The 22,619-nt window shown below is 37.7% G+C and overlaps 1 protein-coding gene across 1 annotated transcript in view; it reads right to left on the reverse strand.

Annotated features, from left to right (window-relative positions):
* VPS13C (vacuolar protein sorting 13 homolog C) overlaps positions 1-22,619 on the reverse strand; it is a gene marked incomplete at its 3' end in the record, with an annotated part of 84,603 nt that overhangs the window by 49,111 nt on the left and 12,873 nt on the right. Inside the window, exons 8-32 of the mRNA XM_084267973.1 lie at positions 21,608-21,717; positions 20,710-20,769; positions 18,660-18,719; positions 17,847-17,927; positions 15,023-15,080; positions 14,539-14,666; positions 13,660-13,766; positions 12,829-13,000; positions 12,359-12,421; positions 11,035-11,170; positions 10,371-10,465; positions 8,511-8,653; positions 7,838-8,030; positions 7,603-7,717; positions 7,153-7,289; positions 6,622-6,748; positions 5,864-5,981; positions 5,382-5,511; positions 4,925-5,003; positions 4,118-4,260; positions 3,415-3,571; positions 2,848-2,924; positions 2,630-2,689; positions 1,709-1,862; positions 691-807 (exon numbers count right to left, since the gene is read on the reverse strand). Of these exons, the coding sequence (XP_084124099.1) occupies positions 691-807; positions 1,709-1,862; positions 2,630-2,689; positions 2,848-2,924; positions 3,415-3,571; positions 4,118-4,260; positions 4,925-5,003; positions 5,382-5,511; positions 5,864-5,981; positions 6,622-6,748; positions 7,153-7,289; positions 7,603-7,717; positions 7,838-8,030; positions 8,511-8,653; positions 10,371-10,465; positions 11,035-11,170; positions 12,359-12,421; positions 12,829-13,000; positions 13,660-13,766; positions 14,539-14,666; positions 15,023-15,080; positions 17,847-17,927; positions 18,660-18,719; positions 20,710-20,769; positions 21,608-21,717 (2,820 nt within the window). The remainder of the gene's footprint in view (positions 1-690; positions 808-1,708; positions 1,863-2,629; positions 2,690-2,847; positions 2,925-3,414; positions 3,572-4,117; positions 4,261-4,924; positions 5,004-5,381; positions 5,512-5,863; positions 5,982-6,621; positions 6,749-7,152; positions 7,290-7,602; positions 7,718-7,837; positions 8,031-8,510; positions 8,654-10,370; positions 10,466-11,034; positions 11,171-12,358; positions 12,422-12,828; positions 13,001-13,659; positions 13,767-14,538; positions 14,667-15,022; positions 15,081-17,846; positions 17,928-18,659; positions 18,720-20,709; positions 20,770-21,607; positions 21,718-22,619) is intronic.

Raw genomic sequence — 22,619 nt, forward strand, 5'->3', positions numbered from 1 at the left:
AAGCAATAATACAACTCTTAATAATCAATCAGCTGAATTTACTCAGATTTAAAAAAAAAAAAGATGCTATTATGCTGTATTGAAATATACTTTTGCATACAAAATGTCATGTGAATACATCACAAGATCTAGCAATGGGACCAAGCCACACACTCTTAAATATCTATGCTAAGAGACAGTTTGTGCAAGTATTAAAATGACAGCTGTAAGTAAACTTGGAATGGAAACTTCACCCCCCTTCAGAGAACTATTGATAGCTCTAAGGGTAAAGAAACAATCAAAAAGAATAACAAAACAAGGACCCAAAAAACCCCTAAGAGTTCAAAACCAAAGGCGACAGTTGCATTGTGGTTTTTTAATCCTAAATAATTGAGGTATGCCAGGAAAATATTCCAAGCTTAGTACAACAGACGGAGCCACACACTATTCAACTTCTTCAATACATGAACCTAATTACCAGAAGAAAACTCTATCATGTTTTTCTAGCTAGAGGATAAAATATAACAACAGACTAGAAGGCTGACTTTGAAAATAATACCACAAGCCACACTTGTACAAATAACAACTTTAAAAAAGAAAAAAAAGTCTGATGCTGAAAATATACACCTTAGGTATCTTTTAGTCCAATTATTAGCAGTTGCTTTGAAACTCAACTACTAGATTAGTCGCCACTCACAAAGGATTTAATACCTTGTATCTTGATCTCTGCTATGTTCTTTTTTTCATCGCAAATATTTAAACAGAAGGCATCCAGCTTGGCAAAAAGCTTGAAGTCAAAGACATCCTTATCCTTGGAAGATCGAACCACTAGAAATGAGAGAAAAAGAAGGTTGGAGGTTTTTAAGTACATATGATTCATAGTTTCCCTTAAAGTCCGAAGGTTATTTGAGAGCTGTTTTGGCCTAGGGGGTCTGTTAGGCATTCAGATGACTTAGTTTTGTTTCTTAGAGCTTCTTTCATCACCACTATCATAGCTAAGTCTGTAAACAGACTGTAACCAGAAGACCTCAGACCTCATTGTACCTTCACTAACCAGGAGTAGCAAAGTGCTTATCCAAGAACTCAAATATTTATGGCCTTGGTTAAACTTGTACACAGCAGCAGTTTCTTTTTAGCCTGCAGATTCAAGCAGAGCCCATTTAAAAATCACAAGCAATTCTGAAGAGTCCTCCACTGGACACCTCATTTCCAGTTCACCTGGTGCTTGATATTTTCACTTAGTAAGAAAGATAGTGCAGCTGCTCTGAGCCTACTTTACTATGAATGTATTGTTTTGTTTCAGTGCCACCAAAACAGTAAAATTTTCACTAGGCTGTCAAGGACTTGACTACTTCTCTAACAGTATATTTCAATTACCTAGATCAATAAGTAGTACTTTATGTCATCTGCTTTATTTTAGCACGAACAGTAAGACTGTGCTATTTGAGTCCCCAAACCTGAAAGAACTCTCATTTACTGAAATTCACATCTACTTGTAGAATGGCAATGAAAGAGATGAACAGAAAGCTCGCCTGAAAAAGCCACTTATGAATGTAACTGTTTTGTTAGTTTTGGGGGTTTTTTTAATCAGGCCTCCAGCCAGGCGAGCCACAGTCACTTGAGTTTTGATCTTCACCCCCTACTACATATCTGAAGAGGTTGCTCCAGTTTGATTGTTTTGCCAGCACACAACACATTCAGAACCAATACTGTGACAAGACAACTGTACCTTTCCGCAACCGAGTGTCCTCTTCCTGCTTTCCACCTTTAAGCGGCGCATCTCTACCCGTTTCACTGCCTGATGGACTAACAGCTGTCAGAAAACTGACAGCAGACAGAAGGGCCTCTGTATGCAGTAGCAGGTTCAATGAGGAAAATGTTACCTGTTGAAAAGATGAGATTCCATATGACAACAACAAACTGACAGCCCTTTGTAGTTCATTTCCAGGATTCCTCAAGACACTTGTTTTTCCTTAAAGTCTGACTCAAAAATACACCATTAGTTTAAGTCAGACTTTCATACAGCAAGTACATAACTTTGTAAAATATGTCCCTATATTCCAATAACCATAAACAGACAGAGTCATCATTCTAGAGTCTATGACAAACATGATAGAGAGGAAAATGCAGTATCGCAAGCTCCCGAGTCGTAATTCAGAGTGAAGAATTAAAACATGCTCCCTTGCACCCTTTTCCTGGGAAAAAAGCCAAAACTAAACATCACTCAGAAATAGATTTTAGGCATCTTAGTAAATTTAGTCAGTGCTGATCATGTGGTGTTCACAATAGAAACAGGTTACTTGAGAGGAAAGGGAAAGGCTTCTAGACTGCCCCTACATTTTCCCCTACTGAGCAAGTGAACTTCATGATCCCAGACACATGAGAAGACACATGCATGCTTAATTTCTAACTTCATCCACATGAGCTAAGCTAGCAAGTTTTTGTTACAATTAAGAAACAGACTAAACATACAGCTCTTACATTAAGTTGTATAAAACCTTCCAAATACATTTTAACATTTTAAAAGTCCCTGGTGCAAGGCCAGGGGAGAAACAGGAAAGCAAAAAACCCTTATTGAGTCCTCCCCAAGCAAGTAAGCAAGCAAGCAAGCAAAAGAAACTAAGTAGTAAAACCTGCAAGAAGCACTCACTTGTATCATCTGTTCAGTGTTGTCAAAATTTGCCTGGAAGTGTGGCCCATTTCTGTCAGCCTAAACATAACAATTCACATGAAGGTTAATATTAGTTCCAACCAGTCACTGTGCTCTTCAGAAGATAGAAAACAACCTGCTAGCTCTGAACAGCAGGTTTAAGACTTGGCAATATACTTAATTGGTTTAAAAATAAATTTTTTAAGATTTATGTATACCTTGATATAGTCCACTTTCAGAAGGTCTAAGCCAGGTTTATCTGAGGAACTAATTAGATGAATGGGTGCTTTTTTACCTGCAACATACCACATGAAGTGCACAAAAGTCAGAGAAATTTCTATTACAAACAATTTGTGCCTTGAAGGTAACGATTTTCTGTCAACACTGTTAGTTAAAATAACATTGCATCATCAAACATGAATCACAGAATCACAGAATTGTAGGGGTTGGAAGGGACCTCAAGAGATCACTGGGTCCAACCCCCCTGCCAAAGCAGGAATCACTGGTTTCTCTTTGTGAAGTACAAAATGGCAAGTCTGTATTTCTTCTCAATCCCAGGATTAAGCACTAAAATGACTATTTATCCAATAAGCATTATGGTGGGAGTCCAGAGCTTCATCTCTAGCAATGGGACAAGCACTGCCTATGGCCAGTTGCACACAAAGTAGCATAACCAGAAAACCAGAACATCTGAACTTCAGTAAGCACAAGACACAGGAGAGCCACAGTTTCAGATTAAATCTATATATTTACACACACACTAGTATACTTCCATTGCTTATTACCTCCAATTTCATAGTAATCCAAGCTTATTTTCTTTAAATAAGATACAGCTGCTAAATTATAGGTTTTGACAGTAGCATCTGTCCCAAGATGCAGGACATCAAATACAAGTACTGTTTCCTCAATTTTCTTCTCTTGCCTGGTGAGTTCTACTAAAACCTGGACAAACAAACAACACAGTTATACCACCTCCTCACATATCATACACTCACCATTCAAACCAGCAACGAAAGCAAGTACAAAATTAATGCCACCCCTGCTTTACTGGAAGTTTTATTTCTATACAGATTTAAAGACCTAAAAAATGATTGCCTGATGGTAAGATATAAATATCTTAGAACAATTTTAGGATGTGCCTTTTGCAAGTGACCTATCTGGGTATTTGCTTTGTTCTTCCAGTGCCAGTTTCCCACCACCCACTCCCAAATTAAGACTTGGCATTGGTATTATACCCAATCAAAAACACCACAGTAAGGGGGTGTTAATGTGTGCTATTTATAAACATACACTGTATCTTAAAAAAACACACTCATATAGATACCATAAAGAACTCATACCTAGAAATGTGCATCTATTTTTTGTTTGCTGGATATATTTTTGCATCTACTAAGTCCAGGGATCATTGGTAAGAGAATAAGGGAATTTGTAGGGGGTTTTTAAAATATTTTTTATATTGAAGGTAAAAATGGAATTAAAGGTATGTACCTCTTCAATTTCAAACTTCAACTGAAGATCTGTCAGTTCCTCTTCAGAAGGCTCCTTATTTCCTATTTCTTCTTCTTTAATTCGCGACCTGTCAGTTGCTTCAGAATTGTCCTCAACATCAAAATATTCCTCTTCTTCAGAGTCTACACAAGGGAAGAGACTTCCTACTTAGAAAGCTTCTTCCAGAAGCAAGGATAAATATTCCACTCCCTCTCTCCCATCCCAGTGTGAGTCTAAACTGTATGAGCAGTTTAAATCTAACCTGACTAAAGTATACTACTTTTTAGATCTATACTGCTTTCTTCCCTGTTAGATGAAAAGTGAACAAAATTAAAGCACTATTAAGGAAAGCACAAGAGTTTAGCTGTATCATTAGACATTCAAGAACACATCTAAGGAAAGCCTGTTATAAAGTAAGCTCCAGGAAAAAAAGTTTCCCAGGTTCCACTAGAGAAAAGTTCTTCTCCAGAACAGCCAGAAAACAAATGCTCCTATTTCCACATGTTCCCTCTTAATGCAAGTATACACATCTTTTACACATATTATTCACTCTTTTTGTGTGCCCATTCCAAAGTGTGTGTCCAGAAGTGGCAGCACCAGACTGTTTTTTCAAGACAGCAAGTTTATTATTCTAAGGTAATATCAGCATCTATGATCTTCTTACATACTTGAAGTCAGAGACGATAAATCATACTGATCTCTACTGTCCTTATAAGACGTTTTAAAATCAACAGTAGCCTGAAAATAGTAGCTATTTTCTAACTGCCAGTTTTCTACTTTTACAAAGTTGTATTTGTAGCTTCTTACCTGACACTATTTCTGCTAACAGCTGGGGTGTTTTAAGCAACCCTTTAGCAACACCAGGAATTTTGGGAATAGCCAGTACCTAAAGGGAGAGAAAAAAGAAAAAATTAAGAAAATCACATTACTTTAAATTTTGTATAACTTAGTATGTTTAGTCATACTTACTATCAACAGTGTATGTTTCATCTTGCCTCCCCATATTACTTAGAAAGGTCAGTTTTGCCAGTACTTCTAAGGAAACTGGCAGAATAATAACAAAACCTAAGCAAGCCTTGTCTAAATAAGTTCAGCATGTTCTGATGGTAAGTTACAATGAAGACACTTTGCCTAACTCAGCTTGGTAACAGATGTCTTACTTCAAGAGAAAGAGACCACAGACATTAGCAGGAATTCACACTTGCAGTGATCACTTCAGTTCTCATGTTTGTAATTTCAGTTTTCTTAGTTACAGTCAGCATACCTTTGTGCTTGGAACTGACACAGATGACTTCTGAGGCCATGGAATGCTATCAATCAGGTCAAAAACTGCCTTGATTTTCTGATCAGAAAGCCTGACATGCACCAAAGGAAGTCCTCCTGACACTTTAAACCTTTAAAACATATATATAAATATGATTCAATTCCAAGACAAAAAAAGAGCATACCAATTTTTTATTTAAATCTTACCAATACCTATACTTGCTCATAAAGATCACACCACAGTAAAGCTAGTGATTCTACATTAAAAACAGGTCTTGGACTCAGTTTAAACAGTATAGTTAGTAACCAGTGAAGGTGACCAGGGAACTATTAGACAAAACAGGTTTGATGCAAGTAGTAAGCTCTGTTTACTTCTTAATGCCTTCAAATTATCAAGTGTAACTAAACATTTACAGAAAATAGTTTTCTTTCCTGTAAGTACATAGTAATTAAAAAGAAGTCCTTTCAACATTAACATACTACCTTGGCATCCTGGTATCTCTTTCCACCATTGATTTAGCCAACTGTATGTGAATATCCATAGGCTGTAATATGTGCAAAGTAGATGGATGTTGAAAACGAGCCTTCTTCCAGTCTTCACCTGCAAATGTTCAGCAAACATAGATGAAACACCACCATTTGCCAATTGCTTTAATTAAGATATCATTGAAGTAATCAATCAACATGACTCCAAAAAGAGAAAGAACCTACTCAGAAACTAGAGAAACTTAGAACAATTTGAGGAATGTATTTTAAGAGCTTTTACATCTATTCTCAGTAGTGCGTAGTACTGTATCGTCTTAGCATCAGCATGCCCAGTTCTACACTAAAAGATACATCTGAACACAGAACCCTAAAATAAATAACAAGATACACGGGTAGATAAACATAAACCAACCACCTCTCAATCTGTTGACTGCACAAATTTGAATCCAAATGAAGTATTAAAGGCAATTTTAGCTTTATTTTCCTGCACATGACGGAATACATAATAGTTCTATGCACTTCTGTTTTTTCCTGGCATCAAAGTAAATACACAACTCCAAATCAAAAGCAAACAGGTTAGAAGAGAAACTAAACATTTTTTTTCCCCTACAATTCAATAGCAGATGTGTATTATAATCTTTTAGTTAACTACTGGGTTTGGTTTGCCTTTGTTCTTCAAAAAAACCCCATATTTATTTCAGGTAGGTAGCCTTCATCAATCTTTTGAGTGAACAGCAACTATGGTTTTTTGTTACCTGTTCTTCCAAAAAGAAGCTGCACATTTTTTATTTCCACTTCAAACTTGTCATAAGCTTTATCCATAATCTCCTCTAAAGATGAAAAGTTAGAAGCTTGACTGCTGCCTTTATTTATGCTGTTCAGCTAAACACAGAAAGGAAAAGATCAAATTAAGTCTCCAAATTGCATACATGTTATTAATTCTAGTGAAGGTGAAACAAAAGATGATTCAGTGGAGAAAAATTCTATTCTCTTTTATTAATAGAGGTGTATTTTTTATTTTTTTTTAAAGAAACAATTTCATGCTTTTTGTTGAAGAAGTCAGATATGTTAAATTACCACTACAATTACAAAAGGAAAACATTTGCTAGTGCAAGTATGTCAAAGACAACTTAACAGCTCTGAACCCAAATGTATTGGGTAGTAAAAACAATAAGCGAAAACACATTCACACGTATCTTCGCCTTCTGATAACAAGAAGGTTTCAGACAACTACTATGTTAAGAGAAAATGACATTTTCTTCTTCTGTGCTTGTATGAACTTGTACCTGAAATGTACCGAAGTCCAGAATCAGCAAATCTGATTTTTCATGGTAGAAACCCGTCTGTGGCACCACAAGGTAGGAAGGTTTCAGATTAATCTTCAAGTCAAGGACTTTCCGCATCTCAATAATATGAGCTAATCCTTAAATATAAAGAGACATGAAATGTAAATGCTATTTACCAGTTAAACAGTTGTACCAGTCAACGTATAAAGAGATGTTATCCACCTGGAAGATCATGCACCTTGAGTAACGATGTTACTTTTGTAACAGTCTACTAATTTCTCCCTCAACTCAAAGTTCCTCCCACAAAATATCCACTAACCCTCCAAGAGAGCAACTACATCATACTATTTGGTCAGCAATCAAAACATAAGCAATTTTTTTAGAAAATCATAGTGAAACATTTTGAGATATTCAAGGGTTCACCTCAAGTGAGAGTTATTACTATCCTACCTGTAGCAGTTCTTTCCTTGATTTCTTCCAGCTTCATTAACGTGGCTGAAGTTAATCTTTCAAGATCCATTCCCTTGCTTGTCTGAAAGAATTCTACCATTGCATTTATTGTTCTCTTTTCAAAACAACAAACAAAACAGATAGACAAGAATTATTAATATACAGAGAAGTCACTCAACTTAAAAAAAAAAAAGTGAAATCAGAAAGAGAGAGAAGAGCTTTGGTTACTACTCACGGCATCATATTTTATTTCCACAGGCTGTGATTCAATACTAAGACTCTGGTCAGCAGTACTATCCTCTGGGTTAACATTAAACTCTATCTTAAGGAGGGAAGATTTGCTATCCCCTATGGAAGCCACAAGAGATGGTACAATGTTTTCTTGTCTCAGGCCTGTAACATACCAGTTTTCAAGCTTTGCTTCAACCCTAAAGATGATGAATAGTTAAGTATATTTCATTAGAACACAGAACATAATTCCATCTAGGAAAGTTAAGCAAGAAAATAACAATAAAGCCAAAGATGACTACCTTCACAGGACTAATATGCCACATGGTTAAGAAATTGTTACATTAATAAACTGCATTAGTAAACAGGAGACAAGTTTTTCAAAGCAACACAATGGTGATTTTGGGTTTTTTTACTTTCTGCTATCAGCAAGGTGAGCTTCCAGCTCATGCTTATTAGTATTGTTTATGAAGCCTAAGGAACAGTATTCCTTTCTTCATTCTATGCTACATTATTCACTTATCATGTGACTGTAACTTTTCAGTAGAGTGCAAATGCAGAACCCACAAATTTAAAAGTCAATAAACAAGGTAATGCACTATATAAGAAAAGATGGGGGGAAGGGGTGAAAAGGGAGGAGAGATGACGTCTCTACAAAAAGAAAATACCAATCCAATTACTTAATGGCTTGTGCTCCCGGGCGCTGTGATATTTTGGTACTCAGATCAATTATCTGTACTTTAAGAGTTTCTGCCACATTCCTGTCTTCCTTAATTGTAAGAGAAGTGCTTAACAGCTTCAAAGTCACGACATGGGCAACATACTAGTGAAAAGGACAGAGAAAATTGCAATTAGTCATCTTGATATGAAAAATTTTTCCGTACTCCTAACTTCAACAAATCTACTGAAATGCAGTGTTTAAAGCTATTCCAGTTGAGTAAGAAAAGATACATATCCTTATATAGGAAGTGAAGTATTTATTTCTTTCAACCTTTATCAGCCATTTCCTTATCATAAAACAGGGTATTCCAAGAAATGTACAGCAGGTACAGTTTGTATCTCTTCAGGATTCAGGGAAGCTTCTTTTTTTTTTAAACATAAAAGCAAGTGCAGCTAAACTACACTAAGTAGAGCTAGCACAATCAACAAAAACAATCATCATAATCCCATCAAATAGTTACATTTTAGGTGATGTTGCATATATGCCTTTGTTGTTCTTGCCACTGACTGTCATCTCAACCTCATCAAGAAAGGGTTCTGACTTCCTGACACATATACTGTTTTAAGGTTGTGTCAATCAGCAACTTAGGAACAACCAAATAATACCTATCTGAGTCTGAAGCCTTTCTTCAGGGCTCTAAGAGAAATGAAAGTACCTTTACATCCACTTTGGCAAAATCAGAAACGAAAGTTTTTCTACACAGGCAAGCAAAGAAAGAATGAAACAAAAAGAGGAAGGGAGAGCACCAGCAGTGGGCACTGTTTGCATTTTCTCCCTTCTTCGTTGGTAAGAGACACTTGCTGCTACTTTGCTCTTATCGATTTAACAGAACACACGTTCATACAACAGCACTCAGGCCTCCATTTTGCTACCCAATCCTGAACTTCACTGTGTGAGGCACATGCAAGCCTATCGTAATTCTAACAAAAATCTACAGCATTGCAAAGTTGGAGTGTTAGGTTGGAGAGTGGAGAGGCTTTCTGAGAGAGACAACAGCCTCCATGAAGGAAACAGTCTTAATGTAAAAAGTTCCTCTGTAAGCAGTGAGCAACTTCAGCTGAACCACCAGTCACATTAACACTGAAAACAATAGTAGTGCTCACAGAAATAAGTATACTGAGAAAAACCTTACTATTTCACATTTTCTTAGCTGTCTACTTTCTTGCTTTCTTTCTATAAGCCCTCTCAAGAATACTATAATCTTTACAGGTTATCATTTATTCCTTTGCTCAGCAAGCCAAAAAATATTACAAAAATGTTTTGGTTTTTTTTTTTTTTAAGTTTTATTCTTTCCTTTGTGGAGTAGGAAAGGTACCCCAACTGCCATGTTCTAATAGTAACTGTTAGGATTAGGAGAAACATTTTAATAGAAACATACCATGATCCTTCAAACAAAACCATAAACTATAAACATTGGGTCAGACAGGACACGGTAGCATGCTGATGTTCACCTTTGTATAAACAGTAACTATTCAAATGACAGAATTAAGCCAACTTAAAATTTAAAAAAACAAACCATACAGCCTAATTTAGTTTTCAGTACAACAACTAGCTCTTTTTGTTCTCTTCCAATTTGCAAATAGGTATCTATCATCCAGTTCCTATTACATCTAAATCACTCCAGACTAGGGTTGTGCACAGGGCAGACCACTAGCAAAGAAGCCATTAGCCAGTCAAGGTTTTTTCTGTATTTTCTTTTTAACTTGTACAGTCAACATAGATTTAACTGCTTATCTTAATGTTAAGATGGATGAGAAAGGGTTTTATCCTTGTTTAGGTTTGGGAGTTTTTATAATCATCCCCATAAGAAACTGCTTACCTGCTTTGGTAAGGAAAGATGATGGGAGCTGTCACTATATCCAATAGCAGTAAAAAGCTTAGCTTTCTCTTCTGGTGTCATTAATTCATCAATGGCTAAAAAGCAAAATCCCACAAAAGCTTGCACTTTAATTAATAACAGTAAGCAGTCTTCCTCCCTTTTTTTTTTTTACTGTTTCTAAGTTCTGCTGACACATTTCTGGAATTCTCCATATTGCACTATGTTCCATACTGTAAAATAATTTACACAGAAGCAATCTTCATACATGGTATTACTTAAGTAGCACAGAAATCAATAAAATTCATATTGCAAGAGTACCCATAATGCCCAATGATTAAAACAGCTTTGAGGAGTACTGTTAGAACAAATCTCTGTGCCAGACAATAAGTCACCACAATACAATTTTCTGATCACTGCCTATTAAGCTACAGCTATAAGCACAATACCCTCTTCCTTACCAAGGTTCTGAAATGCTCACAGTCATTTCAGAAGTATGCCTTATTTGTCAGCTCAATATCCATTAACAGTAAGCAATACTGTAAAACAGATCAATACTACATTGCACTCTTTATGCCACAGTCTCTCCTTCCACACAATAGTACACAAAACATCCTATAACTTTGTTCTTCATGGGAAAAGTTAGTGCATTGCAGTGCACACTTACTTTCAGGAACAGGTGATTCTTCATCTTCCTTTTTCCTGGTTTCTCTTTTGCCCCAGAATCCACTAAACCATCCTCCACTTCTTTTCTCTCCTTCAGTGGTTTTCTTCTTCAGTAGCTTTTGTCCTGATCTTATTGTCTAAGAACCAGATATGAAAAAATGTAATTAATAGACTTACTATATCTTTTCTTTTTCTGTAAATAATGGATATATGTATACTGTTGAACTGACATTTAACTGACAGACAGCAACACCACCCCACGAGGGATTAAGAGTGCTTTGACCCACCAGGCATAAGCAAAATGAGCATTGGGTGAGGAGCATGTGTGTGTGCACACACTTGTGTGAAAATAAGTATGTGCTGCTTTTATTTTGGAGGGCCTTTCTCCTGCACATTTCACTAGGATTTACACTATAAAAACACATGAGCCTCAAGGAAAGGCAGAATTTAAGAGGACACAAGCAGCAATTACTTCCTTTAAATCTGGTAACAACAACCTGAAGGCTAATCCTGTACTATTACACATATTTAAAACTTTTTATTTGTACTCAGGTTTTCACTTTGCATTTTAAAAATCAAGATCTGGTCACAAATGTCAAAATTAAGAAAAACTACTACTATTTTTCATTTTACATATAATCTGGGTGTATAGACAAACATTAAGGCCATATTGGTGTGAACAGTAATGGCATGATGCAACTAACTAGAGACCAACTTTCATGTTAGGTAAATACCTATGATTACCATGCTTCTCAAGACAACTGCTCTCAGCTGGCCCTCAGTGTGCTTGGTGGTTTTAATATTAACTGCAGACACAACAACACTATCCATAGCATTATAACATGCAAGTCCTTGTGGTGTCACAACAAATTATTTCCAAAATAAAAATGCGACTAGAGATTTCATCTACCTTCTAACAATTCTCTCAGAGTTGTCTTCTGACTAGATTGGCTATCTCCTAAAGAGAGGGTATCTAAAGGCGTAGTTAGGATGACAACAGCTGTATGTGCTTAATCTTGAACAGCTGCAGAACCAGTCTTAAAATAACAGAAGTCAAAGAATCTTTATATCAGCATCCTTAGACAATTACCTGAATGGTACCAAGTGGCCAGCAGTTAACACTGTGCACAGACAATGGTAGATCTTTGGAACTGGTTTCCTGTTTGGAAATCGGTTTATTCTTGGTCCTGGAAGGATGGACAACTTGCCTTGCCACCTCCCTACCCTATCACACTCATTAGCACAAATGTTTTTCAAGATACTGTAATGACAAGAATGCCTTATTTGAGGTGTTACATTATTACTGAACAAAAACTATTTCTTACCTCAACTTGTGCTTGTTGTCTTGCTAAGATGATATTGAAGACATCAAGCTTTCTTTCTAGGTCCTGTAAAAATGTACAATGAAATCACTTGCCTCAAACACATTTAGGAAAGGGTCACCACTACAAATTCTCTACAAACTCCTTCATACTTGCACTTCAATGTCTTCCAGACCTGCTGTATCTTTTTTATACCCACACAGCTCCCCCCCAGCAAAGAAGTTCACAAGATGATGAAACCTGACGTTAGGTTAATTCACTTCATTATTGGTTTTAGTAGATTCATCTTGCACTCATTAAATGCACTCAAGTTCATTAATCCGCAATAAAAAGGGCTTATTAAATTTATTAGATTAAAATGATGCTTCCACAGAATTCTTGTGCTCTTCTACAACCACCACCCTTGTCACTGTCTTAAGGAATTTCTTAAAAGGGACCAAAACATACCTTCTCCAGTGAGAAAATGCTCATACCTGAATTTGCCTCTGTGTTTCTTCTGACAGTTTACTCTGTGTCAGCTTGTTCTTGTATGTATTTTTGTAAGTCTTCAGAAGCTGCCTATGCTTTTTTATGTTACTCCATGACCACATTTGAGTATGCCTTCTGATGTGAACTTCAAGAACACTGTTACCTGCGTATTTCCACCTATAATAATTCCACACTAATGAGTAACTTCCCATTTCATTTGTACATTACAATTTAAGAGTTGCAGAGGTGGTTTATTGATATGCAAACACTTTCTTTACCACTTGTCATTTGAAGAACTCTGATGTTGAAACCATTAACATTTCTACAAGCACTTCTGAAAAATGGACTGAGGGCTTATATTTAACACTCAAAGATCTATAAATCTGCATCCTCTATTGACTTCTACATGTTTGAAAAATTGGACTTTACCAGCACTAAGTACACCAACAGTTAGCACTGAGAAAAAAGCCACAAAAATGTATCAGCTCTAAACTTTAACAACTCTGGTTGACATACATGTTTCCCTTATAAGACATCTGCCTTTTTTTTTTTCCCATTCAGTCTGTCTAAAATTGTACTCTAATCTCTAGAGTGTACACTGGCATTCTGTTCAGACATTTTGGGGACTAGGGTTAGCTTTGCAAACTAGATTCCCATCACTTTGTTCTTTGATGTGTTCTCTTCTGGAAGCCTTTTCTATTTGGCTAAGCAAAACTCTGAAGTCATAACGACATACACGATCTAGTTTTAAAGCTATTTTTAACCACAAAGGATAACACAGAGACTGGAGCAGACTCCAGTATCTCCCAGAGAATGCACAAACATACAGAGCTTACCATAGTCTGGCATTTTTATGGAGAGATACATCTGGCCTAAATCTTCTGTACGGTGCGTTGCGAACCATGTAGTCTATGGACTCCAGAAGGTCAATCATGCTGAGGTACTAAACACAGAAAACCCCACTTTTTAGCCAAGGTTCAGAACATTGGACACAGTGCCACACCATGGCCTTTGGTATTCCCCAAGCTCTACAGAAAGTTCAGCCTATTCCTTGTCATTAGAATGTAAAAGTGGACCAACTACACCCACTGTCTGAAAGGACACCATTGGCTAAACTTCTGGTTTTCTTAAAGAACAAAAGCAACGTGCATTTCTGTTTGCCTGCTCGGGTTCTCTCACATCTTCTCTTCATTTGTTAATACACAGCTTTCCCATTTTTAGAACTGGCTTTGCATCAGTTCACCTTACCAGTACTGTTCCTAACTCAGATTACACTCTGGACACCAATAAGAGCTAAAAAGCTATCTAGCAAGCTAAATGTGAATTACTAAATAGATGAAACCACTAACATTGCTGAGGAACTATCTAAATGATATCCAATGCTAGTATTCCCACCCTAGCTTGTATCTTGGCGTCTCTGCCATTATCATGTTGGCTTAACAGTTTCAGAAAGTAAGGCTACACATTCTCTATGTGAAAGGAATGCTACTGGAAAGGTTGACTGGAGACCAGAGGGTCTACAGATAACAAGATGTTGGGATCTAGCACAAGGAAGTGACTATTACACAAAGGCAACATGGTCCTACAGTTTTCCCAGATTAGACAGTCCACTTGCATATGAACAGAAAATTCCCAAAGAATGTCTTCCAACAGACACATCCTACAGTTCATCACAAACTCAGAAATAGGTGATAATGGATACCAAGCCAACTTACCTGGGGCTTGGTGAATTCAATGGCAATTCTCTGTACTTCTACATTACAATCAATCTTAGGAGTTTTTAGTTCTACTTCTGCGTAGGGGTTGATGTACAGTCTTGCAGAGGCTGATACTGGCCTAAAAACTGAAATATTTTCAAAATTCCATTTTATAAAATTGACATTAATTTTAAGAAGTTGAGATTAACTAATACAAAGTATGAGAAGCAATCTTAAAAGAACTTATGCCCACTGCCTGATATACCAACTACAATGTACTGGTAACATATATGCTCAAGAAGCACAGAATAGGGATACAATTCCCACCAAACATTGACAGCTCCCAGCAGCAGTCAAGAAGGATACAGGCTTTCATGTATTTGAGTATATTTAGGCTTTTGTAAAATAAAGTTACTGTGAATATGCCTTCACAATCAGGTCAGGCTGTTGTATACCAACATACTCAGAACATCTTATATTCACTCATTCCTGGTTTGCTTACTGTACTGGTAGTCTTCAGGCTGGTTACCACTACATGGAATTCCTCTTTTCAGCTGATCCTGTAAAGGAAATATGAAACTGTTTAGCAATTGCTAAAGAACATTCCTTGTTCACAATTCTCTGAGCTTTAAAGTAGACCAACTTAAGTTCACCTGTATTTTGTAAGGGCCTCCTTCCCGTAATGGAATATAGCACAAGCACTCAAAAGTGAAGGGTTTAAATAGACCAGATTAAAAAGAATTCAAAGTTTCCTTTATCAAGTGTTCTGTTAGTACAGTTTTTATTCAACTTCTGTCTGAATCTTGCAAGAAAAACTACATGTGTTAATTTAGAATCATGTAGCTTGTGTACACTCAAACACATAGCATTGTAGCTCAAGTATTTGTTTTTAAACATCTTGAAGGTGTCAGAAATATCTATTCCCATTCTACCCTTCCTCATTTTTAGCACATAAGGAAGCCACTTGAGCCTCCTGGTATTTAGCTTGCACAAGAGGAATTACAAACAGAACAATGTCACAAAAATAATAGCAGAGGCCAAGAGGCCTAAAATATATCATGCTAAAAACCAAGTCTTAAATCAAAAATGAACTCTGTCTTGCACTGTAGTTCTTGAGCAGTTAAATCGAGAATGCTATATTCATTCCCAAGCATTTTATCTAGTTTCAGAATTACAATGGCACAGTGAAAGCAGGAGGCCTGGTTTTAGTTACATATACATATTAACTACTACATAAAGACAGATGAAGTGCTTGTTCCCGTTCTATTTTATAAAAACTACACATATTAACAGATATTTTCCGAAGGAAATTATTTTGTTAATACAAATTTCTTCAACCTAATGCTTTCCACAGTTCCTTATTTTAAAGTTAGCTTTAATTTTCTAAAGGTACACTTTCTCATTAAAAATATTTGCATTTCAACCTATTTCCTTTATGCTGATCTATATTAGTAAGATCTTTATTTCAATGAGATTAAGTATAAAACAGCTAATCTCACATCCAGCCATATACTTATATTATTTAAATACAAAGACTGTTGAATGGAGGTAACAGATTGCTAGAGATGACATCTTACTTTAACTACAACGCAGACCAATTAGATACTCTGATAAATGTGGTTTCCTGCTAATGCTGCTAAAAATGAAGACCGAAACAGCCTGTCTGGATGGAAGATGTAACTTTCTAGGAAACAAGCTACTCTAAAATCTATGTACAGGTATTCAGATGTTTAACACAGATAATGTTATGACACAAGGCATCTTATTTATTACTTGTTCAGTTCCTGTATTGGTTTTAAAATTCTGAAGCAGAGACAACTAGGATTTATACAATTAATTTTATACCCATTAAGAACTCCCTTCAAATCATCTCAGATGTATTCTGACCTTATTCCCACTCTCCCTCTCTTCCCCTTTTAGGCACAAGGGCACAAAGACAAGTAATCACAAATGAAATTTAAACCAAATGCAGTCATCAAGCATCCAAAGGAAGCAAAAAACCCAAATAATGGAGATGAGGCCAGTGTGCAAAGTGATACTAGTACACGGTGTCAAAATTACTCCGGACTTCCAGAACTGGGAAAGCTGCAAGAGGTGAGATGCTTTAGGTTAGCAGGCAGTGAGAATATTGGATGCTATTTGCTACACTGGAATTGCTTTGTCACAGCACTCAAAGAAAAGTTAACATGCAGGACATGCACCAGGCTTTGGAAACAGGCAACTCCATTTTACAGTCAGAGGGCAAAATGAAGTGGTACTTCCTCATACATAAAACTTAAGGTCAACAAAACCAGACCAGCATCTTCACTTCCAGCTGCATCCGCTACAATTAGAAGTCTCCTTGAAAAGCACTGTTTTCCCAATCCTTTCTAAAGTTTACTTTCAGAACCTAACATAGTTGGCAATGTACTACCCAAATGCTCACTGCAGTAACTGTTTCTCATGACCTAAAAAAGAGCTCTTTTAACCACACAAATGAAGCAGACACCTGAAATAAACTTCTTAACAGTAACAGTCATTTTGCAACTCAGAAGTCCTGAGCTATTGTACAGAAAGAGGATGTGTGCCCTCAACCACAATTTATGTCTATATAACTGCCCTACACACACTGTCAAAGTTCCTCTTCTGGGAACATAAGACTTGGAGGACAACATAGCATTGAAATGAGAACAAAACAAGCACTTCACACACTTAAAATATCGCAAAACACAGTGTTCCACTATTCACCTACATCACAGACACTCAAAGCACAAATGAAGTATTTTTTGTTTATGTCTGACAGTGCAGACCTACCTACCTAAGTTTCAGTTTATTAAAAAGCAAATAAAGAAACTTTTTGTTTTAACATCTCATTCTTCTTTCTTGCTTCACTCAATTGGTTAATTTCAGCCATGCAGTTCACATAATCAGATAATGTGATGTAAGTTCTTGTTCTGGTAAAAGTCTAAGAATCTCAGTTTCCATTAATTCTAAGCTCATTTGATATCTCACCTTTGCCTTTCTCAGAACAGTAGCTATGTAACAGCTCACATAGCTCCAATATTTAGTAAACAGTACTGGGTAAACAGCATATGCCAACAGAACGTTACTTTACAGACACAGTTTCTGACCACTGCTAAAGCCTATAGGAATTAATAACATATGAATTAATAACATATGAAGTTCACAAAAAATATTACCTATCAATGGTGCAATGGATTAACATATGACCCTGGTATCAGAACATGGTTGACCACGAGTGCAAGAAGTGGGGTGGAAACTACTATGGTGCAGTTTTAAACAGGTCTAAACATAGAAGTGTTTAATGCACTTTCTTCCAAATTTACCAGTATTTGTTCCCGGGAGCCATGATAATACATTTTGCTGTGGATGTTCCAATAAGCACTGAGGCTGTCCAGGCACAACAGCTGCACAGGAAAAGAAAAAAAACCCACATTCAACAGATTCCATATTGAATATTCAACTCACTTGTGAGCTTAGCTTTCCATTTGTGAAAACAGAAAAGAAGACTAGACAGCAAATCCACCATTAACACTGAGATCTACTTCATCTTATAGTACTGGTTATGAAGTGAAAATTTAATTGCTAAAAAGCAAGTCCTTCATGCAAGTTCGTGCACATGTTAAATCTAAATCTGGGCAAGGGTCCACAAACACAACAGTTGGCCTAATACAGAAACCAGGACTACTCAACCTTTCCTATATTGTTCCTACAATTTCTTAGATCTTTGCATGTTACTTCTAGCATGGGGTTAGGGGACAGGGAGAACAGAGACACTGCTTAGTTACCAGAATCCCAATTACTCCAGGCATACAAACTAGAGTAGGAAATGGCAATTTAATGACTTATTTGCTATCACAGTTACCATGCAGATTTGCTGTGTAATACATTTAACGAGGGAATCACTGTTTACATTTAAGGGAAATAATTTAAACCACAGAAGTGAAAGTTATGCCTCATATAAAGTCTGTTATTTGTGCTCTAATTCTGTTTAAACACACACCAAAATCAAGGAAAAAAGGAAAATTCACAAAGCAAGCCATCCAATTTTTGAGAGCCCCAGATTATTTCTCTCTAGATCAGTTGCTCTTTGCACTTGTGTAGGAAAAAAAACACAAGCCATACAAACTACACATTACCTTGTATATAATTTTTGCAGCTTCATTCAGAATACAAGGAGTCCAGCTCTCATTTGTTGTCTAAAAGTTGAAAGTAATACAAGTCATTCCATGCATCTTGACACCTTTGCAGTTTTATCCTATACTTTCAAGCACAGGATGCATAATTTCGGTGCTATCTGATTACTGAGGCTCGTTTCTCTAGGCTGCCTACACACAAGTCAAAGTCCAACATAAAATTTGTCAGTTTATTTGGATTTCAAGTCCTCCTCCTACCAGAAAATCCCTACCATCTATGGAAAACAAGGGTCAGCTGAAATTTTCTCCACCCATTATTCAAAAGGCACAGCAAAACACTGAATTCTTCATCATTATGATGTAACATTTGCCCTAATTTATTTCTTAAGCCTGGAAATAACCTGCCTTAAAGTAAACATACACTGCTTTAAGGTTAACTGACTTGTAAGAAAAAAATTGCTATTATCAGGTAGTGTGATATTCCTCAACAGTCTCCCCATTTCCTTGCACAAACTTCAAGCACTATTTGTATAAATAAAAGATGGTCTGCCTCTCCAGCTGTATGCATAGTTTCAGTGTATCATCTTAAGCCATTGTTGCAGTTCGGTGAGGCTGTGCTGCTGAGATGTTTGTTTAAGCAGCAGTTAGAGTTTTCTGCCAGCCTAAACTATAAACAACGAGCGATTCAAGGCCAAAGTCGCAGCCCTGAGAGATGGTCGAGCGCCTCTGAGAATCACACAGAGGAGAAACCAGCCTGGCAGCAGCTGCATTTTGCTACTGGAGAAGGAGCGAGAAGATGGAACGAGCTGTGCAGACACCAAGGCTGGGACAGGGACGGGGAGGAGGCAGCCCAGGTGCCGGAGAGAAAGATGCCCCTGCAGCCCCTGGAGAAACCCACCCCACCTGCAGCCTGTGGAGGGGCTCCATGCTGGATGGAGCAGGTGGAGACACAGAGGAGACGCTGTGACCCTACATTGGAACAAGCCCCTGCCAGCACTTGCAGCCATGGGGAGAAACAGAGGAACAGAGATGAGTGAGAGAGAGATTTGCACCAGAACAGGTTTGCTGGGGGAGGCTGGTGACCCCACAGAGGACTGGAAGACATTGTGATATATGACTGCACCCATAGCAGTGACCCACACCAGGGCAGCTGGTGAACAGATAAAGCCCTGGGGAAAGGATTCATGTTGGAAAAGTTCGTGGAGGACTGTCTCCTGTGGGTGAGACCCTACGGTGCAGCAGGGGGAGGGTGTGGAATGAATGCCCCCCCACTCCCGACCGAGAAGGAAACCAACTTGCAAGGGACTGACCGAAGCCCCCATCTCCCAGTCCCTGCCCCCCTGTGCTGCGATTGGGGGAAGAAGGGAGAGAAATCATGACTAGGGTGAAGTCTGCTAAGAAGGGAGCAGGGAGGGAGGTTAGAGGTGTTTTAAGATCTGGAAAAGGAAAACAGCTCATGAAGAAGTGACCGGGAACCCCATTTTTTCCCAGTCCCTGCCCCCCTGTACTGCGAGCAGGGGGAAGAAGGGAGCAAGATCATGGCTAAAGGGAAGTCTGCTTAGAATGGAGGGGTGGGGGAAGGTGCTACTGAGAACCCCATCTTCCCCAGTCCCTGCCCCCCCGTGCTGCGAACAGGGGGGAAGAAGGGAGCAAAATCCTGACTAAAGTCTGCTAAGAAGGGAGTGGTGTGGGGAAAGTGGTTTAAGATCTGGTTACGTTTGTTTTAAGATCTGGTCACGCTCCCAAATCCGGTTTTTCTTCACTGTTCTTTGTAGTTGTAGAGTAGTGTAATGAAGTAGGTAGTTTCTCTCTTCTCCACTTTGTGTTGAGTCTGTTTTGCCCACATCATTGATCTCTCCCTGTCCTTATTTTGACTTCTGAGCCTCTTAATATATATATTTTCTCCCCTGTCCAACTAAGGGGAGTAACAGACTGACTTTGGTGGACATCTGGCCTCCAGCCAGGGCTAAACCACCACAGTCCTACTTTCCCTTTCTGCTACTCCAAAGACAAATGGAATGAAAACAGAAAAACATGCATGCACACACATTACCAGTAAGCTAAGCTCGCCCAATGTCACTCCCAAGGAAATTGAACACTGTGGATCTGTAATCTACAAAAAGAGAAAAACATAACAGGTACTTATTTCTCTTGCTGCAGACAGAGATTATCATTTCAAGTTGATTGAAATCTTGAGCTGTTTTGAGGATCTTCCTTTGCTTAATAATACTATTTGAAGCATTCTTGGAACCTCCCTACACTGGGCCAAAACTAGTATGACTGTAAAGATTTAGGATATCAATTCAAGCTGAAAATCTCATACTGGCTTCTAAAACCTTCCAGAGGAAAGAACAAAGAACTACAGAACACCACACCTCAGTCAGCTCTATCATTTTATACTTTCCATTCCCCTCACCCCTATAAATTTAGTGTCTCTGAAAATACTCCTCAGAGAGGTTTGAGAAATACTCTGTATGCAATGCTTTTCTTTTACATTTGATTATGTCGTCACAAACTGTTTTATCATTTATCCTAAAGAAAAAAATAGCAGCAGGCTGGAGTAACACCAGTTTGGTTCATATAATCATGCACATTTATCAATTAAGAGTTCTCAACTATTTGCCTTCCAGTCATCTGTAACCCCACCAGTTCCCACCATCCTGGACTTTACCCAGGACACAGCTGCACAAACTAACATAGAATGAACAGCCACCATCCACATTTAGTGAGCAAGGCACCACTGGAGGAGGCAAAAGGGAGAGTAGCATTGCACATTTCCAAAATATTTCTGCCTTTCGAGTTATAGTTGGGATACTTTATTTGAAGAGGTGCAGAAGAATCCACAGCCACTTTCTCAAGGTAGCAGATAACAATTTCTCTCTATGCAGTAGGCAATAACAACTGCCCTGGAGTCCCATTTAAAATTAAAGGAATACATTACTGACACTTACATCGTCTTCGTACTTAATGTGAATGCCCGTGATTTTGACTTGCACATTTTTTATAATTTGAGTTGCAAGCTTCTCTAAGAAAGTATCTTTCTTCTCCTCTTTTGGTTTGTCTAAATTTAAAAAAAAAAAAGCATTCAGTGTTGTACTTGCATCTTGACTTCAACCACACCAACAGTTACACTAATATAAATTTAATATTTACTCTGATGTTAACACTTCACACTGACATTTTAGGCCCTTTAGATTACATATTTGTGTTTTCCTTTTCTGTGCATCCCTATTCTGAAGATGTGATGTTAGCTCTGTGTGTGCCACAAAGCCACAATTTCTGTCTAAGTTTGTCAGAACAGTTTTGCTTGCAGCAATTTCCTTCCAAAGAAAAAAGTGCTCCCTTAAGTATTCCACAGCCATTAACTAAGGTTTTCAACAAGCAAATAGGTGTGCAATTTAGCACAGAATGCACTGAAATGACCAAGTGAAGATGATACTTGCACAGCAAGAGACCAGTCCATTAACCTTTCACACAATACTGTCAGAGTAAGTTAAAACCCAGTATACCATAAGTCAAAATGAACTGTTACTCTGAAATATTCCATTTCTTCCATACGGGACTTAGACTGTGAGCATTTAAGCTGGGTTCCTATCAGACTTTGCTGTGCCAAGTAGCAATAGCTGACAATATGTTGAACAAGACAGGGTAGCTGAAGCTGCATACCCACACAACTTTAGCATTCCAGCCAAGAGAAATGTACACTTGCCAAGGTGGGTGAGCAGGATTTAAAGATCACTCATCATTTAATGACATGACGCTAACAAAATTCTCCCAGGCTGAGCGCTTTAACATTTTACCTAAAACACAGACAGCTGAGCTACTTCTGCTCTAGCTGTCTTCACAGGCTACCTTCTCTACTTCAGTATCCATCCTACAAAGCAGCCATCCCTGTAGATACCACTAATCAACCTTGAACTTTTTTACTGGTAATACTACAGATGGCTCAAGCTGAAGAAACAG

The sequence above is a fragment of the Gallinula chloropus genome, assembly GCF_964237585.1.
Source record: "Gallinula chloropus genome assembly, chromosome: 9".
Taxonomy (NCBI): Eukaryota; Metazoa; Chordata; class Aves; order Gruiformes; family Rallidae; genus Gallinula; species Gallinula chloropus.